Source organism: Alexandromys fortis, unplaced genomic scaffold (genome assembly GCF_014885135.2).
Source record: "Alexandromys fortis isolate MF-2015 unplaced genomic scaffold, M_Fortis_MF-2015_v1.1 scaffold_118, whole genome shotgun sequence".
Classification (NCBI taxonomy): Eukaryota; Metazoa; Chordata; class Mammalia; order Rodentia; family Cricetidae; genus Alexandromys; species Alexandromys fortis.
The window spans coordinates 1,168,941-1,183,522 of NW_026068010.1; the positions used below are offsets into that span (position 1 = coordinate 1,168,941).

A 14,582-nucleotide genomic window follows, 5' to 3' on the forward strand; every position below is an offset into this window, starting at 1 on the left:
AAAGGCAGAGATGGTAGAGGAGAGGTGCAGGAGGAATGGGAGACACAAAGCCAGAGCCTGGGGAGACCTGCCAAGTGCACACATACCCAGTGAGAAGATCTCCCAGAGAAGAATTCCATAGGACCAGACGTCACTCTTGATTGTGTAGATTCCTTCAAATAAGCTCTCAGGAGCCATCCACTTTACAGGTAACCGCGCCTGCACCAAATACAAGAGAGGATGGTGAAAAGTGCCCATGCGCAGACTCAAGGATTTTAAAACTTTTGTTTTTACCTTTATGTATATGCTTATCTGCATAGATGTTAAGTGCACCATGTGCATGCAGTGCCAGAGGAGGCCAGAAGGGGGCGCCCGGTCCCCTGGAGCTGAAGTTCTAGCGGTTCTCAACCTTCCTAATGCTGCAACCCTTTCATACAGTTCCTCAATGTTGTGGTGACCCCAACCACAAAATTATTTCATTGCTACTTCATAAGTGTAATTCTGCTACTGTTATGAATTGTAATGCAAATATTTGATATACCACCATGCCTAACAAAATACACTTCTTTAAAAGTCATCTCGGGCAGAGGCTTCTGCTTGGAATTTGCAAGCCTCTCCATTGCTGGGAGGGAAGCAAGTTTAAATCAACGAGCAGAATTCTTTACCAGAGTGTTTCTCAGAAGTGAGTGCAAGCGTCATCCCTGAGAATCTGGCAAGGGACTGAAGTCGTCACATCCAGAAATAGCATTAGGTTGTCCTCTGTGGCTTAACTTGGTCTGTGCAGCCTTTGATCTGAATCTAGACAGTGACTGGGGCACAGGGTTTTGTTCTGATTTGGTGTCAGGAACCTTTAAGATACATGTAATCAGCCAGGCCACAGCAGACTCCCAGAAAGAGACCCTCTTTTAAATCCTATGCAAATGGAGTCACGGAATGAATCGAGTTGGCCAGCCAGGGTCACCGGACTCACTAGTAGAGGGTTCTGAATGGAAATCACCTTCCCACATGCGAACACGGTGGTGGGGTGGAAACCGCACAGCCACACAGAACAGTCACTGCTGCTCTGATCTCGGGGGAACCATTTTAAGCCATCTGAGATGAGAGCATTTTCACACTTTGGGGCATTTACCCCTAGTAAAGGGAGCTGACGCTGGTTCTACTGACTTCCAGGAACCTAGGGGGCAAATTCAGAATCCTCCAGGAGGTATGCCACTACCATGAGTGACACAGACTCGGAGTCTACATGCTCAGAGCCACGCACTGGGCAAACCACAGGCAGGCTGCTTCTCACTGCCTCAACTTCCTCTCCACAGACTGGGAACTTCAGAAACGAAGCACGTTTGTAAAGCACCTGAGAGAGCCCAGCACCGAGGAGGAACAGGGCCAGCTTTGGCAGCTGTTGTTTCACGAACAGGGATGCTAATCCTGAGAGAAACCCCCAGCACCAAATGAACAAAGGAGAAGCAGCTTAAGACTTTAAATCCAGGTGTAATTCCTTCCTCATTCTGAGGCTCAGAACCAAAGCCTCACACAGGCTAGGCAAGAGCACTATGCCTGAGTGACACCTCACCCCCTTACTGTTCTTTTCATTCTTTCTACTCTTTAATAAGAAATTTATTTATTTTATATCTGAGTGCTCTATCTGCATGTATGACTCACTGCCAGAAGAGGGCATCAGATACTGCTACAGACAGCTGTGAGACAGACCAGAACTCGGGACCTCTGGAAGAGCAGTCAGTGCTCTTAACTGCTCCCCCATCGCTCTAGCCCCTCATTCTTTCTATCTTTAAAAATATGCCATAAGGCTGGAGAGATGGCTCGGTGGTTAAGAGCACTGGCTGTTCTTCCACAGGACCCGGGTTCAATTTCCAGCAACAACATGGCAGCTCACAACTATCTGTAACACAGTTCCAAGGATCTGAAACCCTCACACCAATGCACAAAAAATGAATTTAAATAAGTTATTTTTTAAAAATCAAGCCAGGCAGTGGTGGTGCACACCTTTAATCCTAGCACCCGGGAGGCAGAAGCAGGCGGATCTCTGAGTTTGAAGCCAGCCTGATTTACAGAGCAAGTTCCAGGACAGAGAGGGATACACAGAGAAACCGTCTCAAAAATGTTTGAATTATGTTTTAATTTATTCAAATGCATGTGTGTGGGCATTGGGGCACGCCGCAACACACAGGTGAAAGTCAGAGGTCAACTTACAGGATTCTGGTTTTTCCACCATGTAGGTCTGGGAGCCAGAACTCGGGTCCTCAGGCTTGGCTGCAAGTGCTTTTAGCTGCTGAGCCATCTCCCCCTCCTCCTCCTCTTCCTCCTCCTCCTCCTTCTCTCTATCCATATATATATAATCGTTTACATATCTACCTACTACTCTATTATCTATCATCTATCTATCCATCCATCTATCCTTCTATTATCTATCATCTATCTATCATCTACCTACCTATCCATCTATCTATCATCTATCTACCTTTTCCTTCCCTTCTTAAACATTTATTTTCCTTCATCACACTTTAAATTTATTTTAAGTTCTGTGTGACTGTGTGGATAAGTGTAGTCACCGGAGGAGGCCAGAGGCTTCGGTTTCCCTGGAGGTAGAGTTATGTAGATGGTTGTGAGTTTCCTGACACGGGTTCAGGTCCAATGAAAGAGCAGTATTGCTCTCAACCATTGAGCCACCACACTAGTCCCCTATCTTTCTTCCTTTATCTTTTCTTTGTCTTTTTTCTTTTTCTTTGTGTTTTGTTTTTCAAGACAGGGCTTCTCTGTGTAGCCTTGGCTGTCCTAGAACTCACTCTGTTGGCCAGGCTGGCCTAAAACTTCCTGGAGATCCACCTGCCTCTGCCTCCCAAGTATTGGAATTAAAGGCGTGTGCCCAGCATCTCTTTCTTTTTTTTTAATATTTATTTATTTATTTATTTATTTATCTATCTATCTATCTATCTATCTATCTATCTATCTATTTATTTATTATGTATACAATAGTCTGTCTGTGTGTATGTCTGCAGGCCAGAAGAGGGCACCAGACCTCATTACAGATGGTTGTGAGCCACCATGTGAGCCAGAAATTGAACTCAGGACCTTTGAAAGAGCAGGCAATGCTCTTAACCACTGAGCCATCTCTCCAGCCCATCTCTTTCTTTTTTAACAAGCAAATCCAGTCATGTTTTAGATCTTCCTGAATTAATATAATAGTAACAGGACAACAAATATTAATATAGTTAACTACAGTGTCCTTAAATTTTAGAGTTAACATCTGTGTGTTCCTGTTCTGAAAAGAAAAAGCCTGCTGAACATGATCAGAAACATAACTCAACAGCCTTTGTAGCTAAGGAAATTCAAACAGGTCTAAGGAAGGGCAGTTTGGGTTGCTGTTTTTTTTACAAGAAGACCACAAGCCAAACCCTAGTGGATCTGTTCTAAGTAGCCAGCCCCAGGAAGAGACATGTGGCTCTGTTGCTCAACTTGTATTAAACATAGAACAACCTTTCAGCCTAAATAAGTAAAGCCCTGGGAGAATTTTTTTTTCTCTGCGCTGCCATAAATCAAAAACTCATTGCAGCGAGTGCAGATGTTTCCTGTATGCGTGACAAAAGCAAACGGCTCACATTGCCCCTGACGACGTAGCTGGAGTCGCTTAGGATGTCTCGGGCCAGTCCAAAGTCACAGATCTTCACCACCTTCCCGTGGGTGACCAGCACATTCCTGGCTGCCAGGTCTCTGTGAACGCACTAGAAGAAAGAGGTCAGAATGACAATGGCTGTGATGTATGCCTTCAGAGACGGATGTCTCGTCAAGGTTCAGGTTCACAGTAGTCGCAGAGGACAGTGGCGGGGCTGCGGTTGTCACACACCCTGAGAACACATGGCTGATTCCTGGGGTACCTCAGCTGCAGTCCTTTGAGTCTACAGGGCATCCTTGGAGCTATAAGCAAAAGCAGTGCCAAAAGGTACCTTCAGTGAGCCCCAAAGAAGCTTCTAGCAGCTGTCTTCCTGTGCGTGAGTGTGAAGAGCAGTCTCTTCTGGATAAAGAAATGGCTTTAGGAATAAAACTGTGTAATATTTGACAGGCCCTGGTGGCAGGAGGCTGAGGCAGGAGGATTTTCAAGGATGAGGCCAGCCTGGGCTACATAGAGAGGTCTTGTTTCTAAATAAATAAGTAAACACACCAATATCAAAGAAAGTATTCAGAAGAAATGAGTTTAGGGAACCAAGGGATGATGGCTCAATAGAAAAAAGCATTTGCCATGTAAACCTTAGGACCTGAGCTCGATCCCTGGGTCCCACAGTGAAAGGAGAGAATTAATTCCCAAAGTTGTCCTCTGACTTCTATACAACACTGTGGCATGTGTGCACCCACACTCACACACACACACTCACATGCATGCACACACACGTGCACATGCTAAATAAAAATTAGTTTTGAAAGGGGAGGACTGGAGAGAGGGCTCAGAGGTTAAGAGCATGTACCACTCTTGCAGAGGACCTGAGTTCAGTTCCCAGCACCCACATCAGACAGTTCACAGCTATCTATAACTCCAGCTCCAGGGAGATCTGACACCCTCTCTGGCCTTTGCAGATACTACTCTCATGTGCATGCACACACACACACACACATACACACACACTTCTATTGTGAAAACAGAATTACAGGTCTCTGAAGAGGAATGAACTCTTTGAAAGAGGATGCTGGAGAAAGCATGGCACCCACAGGGGTCCAGTGTTCAGTGTGCTCCCTTCAACCGTTTTGGACAAAACCTCCACAAATGGGGCTGGAGAGATGGCTCAGAGGTTAAGAGCACTGCCTGCTCTTCCAGAGGTCCTGAGTTCAATTCCCAGCAACCACATGGTGGCTCACAACCATCTGTAATGAGAACTGGCACCCCTTCTGGCTTGCGGGCACACATGGAAGAAATGCTGTACACCTAATTAAATAAATAAATATTAAAAAAAAACTCCACAAATGAAAATGTCTGTGCCTTCACCCCTCCTCCTCACCTTCTCCAAGACAGTTTTTTTGTTTGTTTGTTTTCTTCACGTGGCAATTACTTGCAGATGGTCCCTTTCCCCAACATGTCCCACCCCCAGCTACCTGCCTATCCATCTGTCCACAGCTGCTCTGGGAAAGGCCCATGATGCCCAGCAAGATGCCTGCCCTGCCTGGTCATCCCCTGTCCTTCCCTCTGAATTCCACTGAGGCTCTCTTGCTCTCTCTCTCTCTCTCCTGCTCCTCATTCCCCACTCCACCACAGCTCTTCGGTCCACTCTCTTCCCTGCCTCCACATCCCCCATCGAGGCAGTTCCTTCCATTCAACCTAGGGACGCAACTGCCACCACTCACGTCTCAGCTCAACCCAGAGGCTCCTTTTGTCCTTCAGATAGGCATGCCCAGAACCTCCTTCCCTGGGCTGTCCCCCACCACGACCTTCCCAATCTAAGTGATTTCCTTTATCCAAAGGTCTCCTTGCAGAGCCACCCTCCCTAACGACCCATGCTCCCTGCTGCTGTTCTGTTCAAACCCTGCCCCAGGAGCTACGTGAGCCCTCACCTACAGCCTTTTCTTTCCCGTCCACCACTGGCCAGGTCTGTCAATCATGTAGTAGTTAGGTTTACTTCCGTGACAAAATTTATCACAAGAGACTGATCTGATGGGTATGTATGCTTAGGCTTCCTCTCTCAACGTAAAATCTGTGGGAGCAGAAGTCCCACCCTCACTGTGTCTCTCTGCTCCAGCACAGTTGTTAGCACAGAGTCACACCAATGTATGACGGGGTCACCGAGCAGGAAGGACACCATGCTGGGCACAACTTGGAGGGGACGTCCTGCGGTGAAGACAAATAGGTCTAAAAATTGGGCTTTCTTCAAAGAATCATGCTAGGATGTGCCTAAGGGGAAATAGAAAAAGGAAGCCCGTGCCCTTGACCCAATATGGCTCCTCTCCAACTTGCTTTTCATGGGCACACTGAGAGTAGAGAACATGTACAAAATGTGCCACTGGCCATTGTAGCTCAGCAGCATGGGGTACTATTGATTCCCCTCATGATCACAAGGGTTGACCACAGTCTCTGCCACTGCCTAGCATCACGAGAGAGGGCTGGACTGTGCACACTAGCCCAGCGAAAGCATAAATCCAAAATTCCAAGGACTGGTCCCATTGAATCTATGGCTCTTGCACCATCTTAAAGTTGAGAGTCTCAAGCGGGACCACAGGAGGAGAGGACCGTGTTACCTTTACAGCTAGCACGCTGGGCCAAGGCAGATGCCCTCTGAACTATCAATAAAGGGGGCAGGAAGCTCCAGGAAAGGGGAATCCACTTTATTGAGGGTTGAGCTCAGGGTCTCTGCCATTTCTATGTAAGTGCTCAACCACCAAGCTACACCTTCAGCCCCCACGGTTTCTTCTTCGGGGCATTCATTTCCCTGAAACCATTTACTCCCTGTGATGGTTCACTGGTGACTGTCAGCTTGACCACATCTGGAATCAACTAACACCCAGAAGCTGGTCAAGTCTGCGAGAGGCTTTCTTGATTGGATTATTTGAGGCCAGAAGAGCCACCTAACATCTGGGCCACACCTTCTGCTGGCAGCCCCTGGAACATGAGATACAGATGCTTGTGAGCCACCACTGGGTGCTGGGAACCAAGCCTAGGTTCTCTGCAGAGAAGCTAGTGCTCTTAACCACGGAACCATCTCTCCAGCCCCTTGGGAGCTGAGCAGTGCCTCCATTCAGAAAACAGAATGAGTGTTCAGATGGGCTCAGAAAAGGCTGCGGAAAATGACAGAAAGAACTCGAAGTGAAGAGTAGAACAGGAATGGTGGAGCACAGCTCTAACCCGCACACTCAGGAGGCAGACGACAGGCGTGCGCGAGTTCAAGGCCAGCCAGGGCTGCACAGCAAATTTCAGGTCAGCCAGGTGATGCAGAGCCACAAGAACAGGCCCATCAATTCAGATATGGTGTAGGCCTCGGGGATGTGGAACTAGCAACAATGAAAAGAAACGGTCTACAGTGCTGTGGCTAGCCTTGGCTACACACAGGTTAACTGGCTGGGCGGGGAAGAACGCGCCAACTCTGGGCCTCCATTCATCCCCTGAATGCAGAGAGCCTGTGCAGGGCACATCCCGAATTCTTGGGTCAGCAGGAAGGGTGGTGATACTGTGTTCCTTTCAGTGGGGCTTTTCAGACTTCCTAGAGCTTCCCGAGAAGATCCACGGGACTTCGGCTGTAACAAGGAGCCCTGGGCTTTATGCTGCAGAGACAACATTATAGATGGGAAGGTGCCAGGAGGACAGATATGAAGGGAGGGAAGTGAAAATGAACAAGGAGCAAACAGAAGCACATTTCTTTATCAGAGCTGCATGCACACGCGGCCTCTTTCTATCGTTCTCTTTTTCTACTTGGTTAGTTTTCTCTTTAAAAGACACTCACCGACTTAAACTCCAGGAATTCCATGCCTTTGGCCACTTGATACGCAAAGCAAAGAAGGTCTTCAAACGTCAGCACATTCAAATCTTCTTCCTCTTCCAGCCTCTTTTGGTTTTCATACTCAATCTCATCTGTAAAATATAGCCACTCTTCACTTTCCCTCAAACACTTAGGACGGCCTTCTCAGACCTCTGTGAGACGTAGCTAAGGTGACAGGCAGCTTGATCCGCCCTCCTGCACTAGGCTCAAGAGACCAAATCAAATGGCGTCACCCGCACAAAAGGTCCAGTGTACAAAGAGAAAGGATTGCTTGACATTTGGAAATCAAAAGTAACTGCCAAATCTCACCAAAAGGACAGGTTCCTGGGCAAGAGGATGGAATTGCCTCTGCCTCAATCCTTACACAAGAGGGGACCCCGATGGAGCCATGCTAAGCCATTAGCTACCTTTCATCCTTCCTGGCTCAGTCCCGGGAAGATATCTGAATTGATGGGCCTGTTCTCGTGGCTCTGCATCACCTGGTTGACCTGAAATTTGCTGTGCAGCCCTGGCTGGCCTTGAACTCGCGCACGCCTGTCGTCTGCCTCCTGAGTGTGCGGGTTAGAGCTGTGCTCCACCATTCCTGTTCTACTCTTCACTTCGAGTACTTTCTGTCATTTTCCGCAGCCTTTTCTGAGCCCATCTGAACACTCATTCTGTTTTCTGAATGGAGGCACTGCTCAGCTCCCAAGGGGCTGGAGAGATGGTTCCGTGGTTAAGAGCACTAGCTTCTCTGCAGAGAACCTAGGCTTGGTTCCCAGCACCCAGTGGTGGCTCACAAGCATCTGTAACTCATGTTCCAGGGAAAGTGATGTCCTCTTCTGGTACCTCCACGGGTACCAGGCATACGCATAAAACACTCATAAAATAAAAACAAATAAATTTCAAAAATCGTAACTCTCAACCGAGAGGACCAGGAATGGGGTCTTTATATAGTGGTCTGGTTGTAAGAATGGGATCCGAGTCTATGAAAAAGAAAGGAGAGGATGGGCGAGAGGGCTCATCAGGCAAAGGTGTTTCCATGAAGGCTGAGGACCGGGGTTCAGTCCCTGGAAACCACAAAGTTAAAGTAGAGAATGGATTCCCATAAGTTGCTCTTTCCCTGTCTCTCATGAGAAATAATACCCAGCCTTCAGTAATCTGTTAAAGCAGTCTGAGCTAAGCCAATGAATATTAATTATGAATCCTTCCTGGGATAGGAAGATTGGATCAGTAGTGGTTCAAGAGCACTGGCTGTTCCTCCAGAGGACCTGGGTCCAGTTCCCAGGACCTACATGGTGGCTCAAAACCCCAGGGCCAGAGGATCTAGCACCTTCTTCTGGGTCTCTGAGGGGACTGCACTCTGAGGTGGTGCACAGACATATATGTAGGCAACGCCCACTTTATCCCTCCTTCCCTTTACACTAGGTAAATCTATCAGGTTGGAAGAAATCGAAGACCAGTCAGTAGACTGTCTACCATATTTCATGAACTGTGTTTTGTATGTCACGTCCTTCTGTTTAACCCTTCCAACAGTCCTGTGAGGAAGGTACTATTAGACAATCATAAAAGTGAGCATATGCCAGGCGGTGGTGGCGCACGCCTATAATCCCAGCACCCGGGAGGCAGAAGCAGGCGGATCTCTGGGAGTTCGAGACCAGCCTGGTCTACAGAGCTAGTTCCAGGACGGGCACCAAAGCTACAGAGAAACCCTGTCTCGAAAAACCAAAAAAAAAAAAAAAGTGAGCATATGGAGATTCTGGATGTCTGAATAACTTGTCCAGAGCCAATTGTTCTGAGAGTAAAACAGGCAGAACCAAACTCTGATTCTAGAACTCACTGTCTTACGAGGCACAAGGTAGCTCTAATTAGCTTACAACTCGGTAAAGAATATTCTCAACAGATGAAGCAGTTTTAGGTCATTATTAGTTGACCCTGAACAGGAAGTTCACCACTATTGGCTTTTGACCTTCCAAGAAAGTACACACTGAGAAAGCCTATTGCTTACCTTAGCAAAGATAAAATGCTTCTGCTCTGGGGAGATAGCTTTTGCCAGGCCTGAGAGCTTGACTTTTGTCCCCAGCACCAACTCTCACTAACTGTCCTCACCTCCATAGGGGTGTCCACAGGCACGCGCACACACACACATGCATGCGCACACATACACACTGCGATGTTTTAAAAAAAATTTTAAAAAGCTGTATGGAAGTCTTGGGTTCATTTCAAAGGGCCACCAATGACAAGAAATGATTACCTTCAGAATGGATTGAATTCCCATTGAACCCTGAGATATGATCCACGGCTGGGTGTATCTGAACTTCTCGTGAACCAGGCATACTATTAAAAATAAATTTGTTCCGTCGTTATTTACAATGTTCTTCTGAGCAGACATTTTATTAGAAAAAGTACAATTCATCAGAGGGACGGATTCCAGTTACAAATGGGCTTTTAAGTAGAAAGCATGCTGCCGGCTTGTCAACGGTCCCCTGTGTACATTAATAACAGCTGTGTGCTGGGGTTTGCGGGGCCAACCTGGATAAGAGGGGTCATTCAGTCACGGTCACACTGTAAGCTGGGTACTTAAATTGGGGGCGCTAAACGATTTACTATGTCCTGAAATTTATAAAGAAAGGAGCAGGCTTCCGGCTGGTGCTAAACCCAAACCATTTCCCCTAAGTCCACACAACATGGGGTTTACAAAAGAAGTGCTTTGCTATCTCTGTAAACAAGTCTGTCTGATCTCTGGGTTTCTGCTGTGCTGGGGATACTGTAGAGCCTGGTGTGCGCTTGGCACGTGCTTGCTCTACTGTGAGGGTGCAGCCCAGCTCGGCACCATCTTTCTGACTTCTGTAAAGCATGCTTCCTTCCTCTGTGGAATAAACAAAGAGCTGCAACAGAGTCTCTTCTCAAGCACGTCAGAGAGATGCTTGTCGCACCGACGCAACCCGGTGGTGGCTCAATTTTCCCAGGAGATGAATTAATCCAGATTTATAACTTACTGCTGGAAATGACTTAATGCTTCCAGGACAAAGATAGTCCAAATAAACTGCCAGGTTATTTAACACCCCAGTGACCAAACTGAAGCAGAGGTGCTAATTACTGGTCACACACATCTGTGTCAGGGTCGTTTCTCTGTTCGGAGTGCGCATGGGCACATGGTGGGCTGGGGATGAGGCTCGGTGGGGGAGGACGTGTTGAGCATGCACTGCGCCCTGGATTTGACCCCTAGCACCTGAAACCCTCCCCACACATAGAGATAATAAATACATAAAGTACAAATCAGCAAATAAATCAGGCATAGTAGCAGGTGAGCAGCAATAACCAGTGATAAAACAGCACAAGGTTACTAATAAACGTTTGTAAAGTCAAGTGAAACTTAAGGATTGCTTATTTCTGGATGTTTCTATGTTGTGTTTTTGGACTGTGGTTTTCAGTGGGTAACTGGGACTTTACTAAGTAAAAGAGATAAAAGGGCAGGCAGAAGTCCAGAGCACAGATTGTGACTGCCTGAGGTCACAGCGCCTACCAGCACTTGCCCGTGTGTGTGTGTGTGTGTGTGTGCGTGTGTGTGTGTGCACATGCAGGGGTCATTGTATGGATCTGTCCCGGAGTGTGCGATCATAAAGCTTCATGTGTTGCTTACCTGGAATTTGAGTGTGTCTGGAACGTGGGGTAAAAACTGAAATTATGCTCCTTGAAAATCTCTGTCCATGTCCTGTGAAACTTTTCTCTTTTACTTCTCAGATAGTTGAGGAGGTCACCATAGCAACAATACTCGAAAATCAAGTACACTGGCCCTGTGACAGATATAATTTTCATTACAGGTAGACAAACCCTAGGTCGTCCCTTCAGAAGCCCATGCAGCGTGTCAGAGCCTGTGACTTTACAGGGCTCCCCTTCTGAAAAGTATTTCCTTTTGTTTTGGTTTTGGTTTGGCTTGGTTTGGTTTTGTTGAGTAGCCTTGGCTGTCCTGGAACTTACTCTGGAGAGGAGGCTGGCTTTGAACCCACAGAGATTCTCCTGTCTTTGCCTCTCAAGTGCTGGGATGGCAGGTGCACCACCATGCCCAGGATGGAAATGGCTTTTCATGAGCCTGTATCATAGATTTTTACATTCAATCTCAGTTTTATGCTCGAGCATCTGTGTCTTATAGCCGTTTCTCTTGAGCTCTGAACATATGCCCTCACCAGCTCCGACAGGTGGTGTGGTGAGCTCTGAATCGAATTTCACTACTGCATTTAGGCCATCCTCACAGCTTAGGGAGGAGCTCAGATACCGTGCCGTCAGCGTGAAGGGTGGAGGCTGTTTTTCAGGAGGGCAGGATTCTGTGATAGAGTAGGTGAAAAAGGGGGACTTGTGCTCTGTGGAGTGGCCAACGGCTAATTCTGCTTGAACTTGGGCTGAGGAAAGAGTGAAAATGGGGATAGTCTGGGTGGTGGCCGCACGTGTCATCAATCCCAGCAGCTGGAGCTCTAGCTGGAGGCCAGCACAGTCTACGGGGCTAGTCCCAGGCCAGCCAGGGCAGTCACACAGAAAAACCCTGTCGAAGATAGCCGGACAGACAGGGACGGAGGGAGGAAAGGAGGGAGGGACGGAGGAAGGGAGGGAGGAAGGAAGGAAGGGAGGGAGGGAGGGAGGAAGGAAGGAAGGAAGGAAGGAAGGAAGGAAGGAAGGAAGGAAGGAAGGGGAGAACACAGGCCTCCTGCCTCCAGCAGCGGTAGCCGAACAGGCGCTGCTCTCTCTGCAAACGGTACCTGACAGCGTGCATGCGCCCAGCAGATTGACAATGTTGTCATGGTGCCCCAGCTGCGTCATCATTTTGAGCTCTGACATGAGTGCCTCTCTTTCACAGCTGTCGGCTTTTTCTGTTAACGGGGGAGCAGAAACAAGGTTGACCTCTCCACTATCTGCGTGTTGTTTTACAAATCAAGAATTCCCCCAATTCAGATCACAACTTATATAAATTCAAAACTGCGAGGGAAAAGCAGACACAGAAATAACACGTGATTTCTGATAACAATGTCCTACATTTTAAGGCAGAATTCTAAAGACATGAGTTATAAATGTTGGTTATATGAAGATATCCTTTTCTTAGACCTTTCTTGAGACAGGGTTTCACTATTAGCCCTGGCTGGCCTTGAACTTCGAGGTTGGCCTCGAAGCCTAATCTACCAAGGCCTGCCTATTTCTGTCTCCTGAGTGCTGGGCTCAAAGTATGCACTGCCACGTCCAGCAAGAATGTATGTTTCTACTAGATTTTCCCCAACCAACAAAAATAACACCCCACCCCCATCCCAGCTCTCAAAATAGGCAGATAACATGACTTTCCTCGTGGAAGATGCTGCCGGGTGGTTATTTTACATTGACAGGAAGGCCAGGAGGAGCTTCAGCAAGCATAGTTGTCTCTAACGTGTAACTGGTCCCCAGGTCTAGAAACGTCCATTTGTAAGTATGTCTGATGGGGGGCAGGGTTGGAAAAGATAACGCATCTACTCTCTAGCCAATGCGATCTCTCCAGGGAATGGATTGATACAGTGTGCCACAGGTGTTAAGGCGCTCCTGACACTGAGGCCAGTGTAGCTGCTTAGGGCACCCCTACCACAGTGGGTTTGGGAGCCCCAAGGACAAGGGTAATATCTTTCTTTGGAATCTCTACTGCAGGCTCCAAGTCCTCTTGGTTCTACGCAAACACTGCCATTTTATAGAAGGGACTCTGTCATCTGGGATTCTGATATCTGCCAAGGGGACAGTAGAGATGACTTCCTGAGGGGGTGACCTCACAAAATAAAGGGAATGCAATGAAAGGACTTTGGGGTTACACTAGGAGGACACTGAGCAGCCGGGATAGGTGGGGAGAAGGGTCCGCTGCATTCTGGAAGGAAGCCGAGTGAGTCCCCCACAGTGGGATTGGACACAGGAGACCACTGCGGACGGAAGCAGCAGAATACATAGCATTAGGACAGACCAGCACAGGAAACACCACATGCTGCTTTCAGAAGGCTTTGGACCAATGCAGCAGGTGGGACATGAACGGGATAGCTAAACAGACACAACTGTGCTAGAGTCTGGAATTCTAGAAGTCTATGCAGCGCTCTTGTGACTTACCGCAGAAAACTCGATTCTCTGTTTTGTTTTGTTTTGCCGCTTTTTTTTGTTTTTCTTTTTCTTTTTTAATATTTTTTAAATATTTATTTATTTATTATATATACAATGTTCTGTCTGTGTGTATGCCTGCAGGCCAGAAGAGGGCACCAGACCTCATTACAGATGGTTGTGAGCCACCGTGTGGTTGCTGGGAATTGAATCAGGACCTTTGGAAGAGCAGGCAATGCTCTTAACCACTGAGCCATCTCTCCAGACCCCTGTTTTTGTTTTTCAAGACAGGGTTTCTCTTTGCAGCCCTGGCTGTCCTGGAACTCATTCTGTAGATCAGCCTGGCCTCGAACTCAGAGATTCACCTGCTTCTGCCTCCCAAGTGTTGGGAATAAAGGTGAGTACCACAGTCCAGCTTGATTCTTTTTTTTTTAATGGTAAAATTAAACTCACAGTTTCAAGTACACTGAGTATATGTTCTACCACACTGCTATATCCATAGCCATCAGGGACTTGATCTTGTCCATGGCATGAGAGGAGGCTTCCCTAAGGAAGTGGTCTCTGAGCTGATATTTGAAAGATAAGCAGATTCCCTAAAGCAAAAGGGGAAGAGCAGGTGGGAGGGTCTACCTGCGCAAAGACTGTGGGTGGGGAAGCATGGCATCCTGGGGAACCGAGAGGATGCATGCTGGGAAGGAGAGCTTGGGAGGCTGAACCAGGGCTGAACTGCTCAAGGTTGTGGGAATCATTTTCCAAGCAATAGAAAGCCACTGGGCAGCTGGGCAGTGGTGCCGCACACCTTTAATCCTAACAGGTGGATCTTGTGTGGGAAGTCCTTCTGTAGATGTGTTGCTTTTATTGGTTAATACATAAGGAAAATGCTTTGGCCTGTGATAGGGCAGAATAGAGCTGGGAAGGGGGTGAGGATGGAACACTAAACTGAATGCTGGGAGAAAGAAGGAGGAGTCAGGAGAAGCCATGTAGCCCCTCCTCCCCACCCCGTACCCCCAGAAACAGATGCCAGATGCCGGAGGGAACTTTACCTGGTAAGCCACAGCCACA

General features: G+C 47.6%; 1 protein-coding gene across 1 annotated transcript in view; it reads right to left on the reverse strand.

Moving 5' to 3' along the window:
* Flt3 (fms related receptor tyrosine kinase 3) overlaps positions 1-14,582 on the reverse strand; it is an 88,657-nt gene that overhangs the window by 5,253 nt on the left and 68,822 nt on the right. The window contains exons 16-21 of the mRNA XM_050161979.1: positions 12,182-12,292; positions 11,071-11,224; positions 9,682-9,764; positions 7,413-7,540; positions 3,594-3,716; positions 87-198 (exon numbers count right to left, since the gene is read on the reverse strand). Coding sequence (XP_050017936.1) covers positions 87-198; positions 3,594-3,716; positions 7,413-7,540; positions 9,682-9,764; positions 11,071-11,224; positions 12,182-12,292 — 711 coding nt within the window. The remainder of the gene's footprint in view (positions 1-86; positions 199-3,593; positions 3,717-7,412; positions 7,541-9,681; positions 9,765-11,070; positions 11,225-12,181; positions 12,293-14,582) is intronic.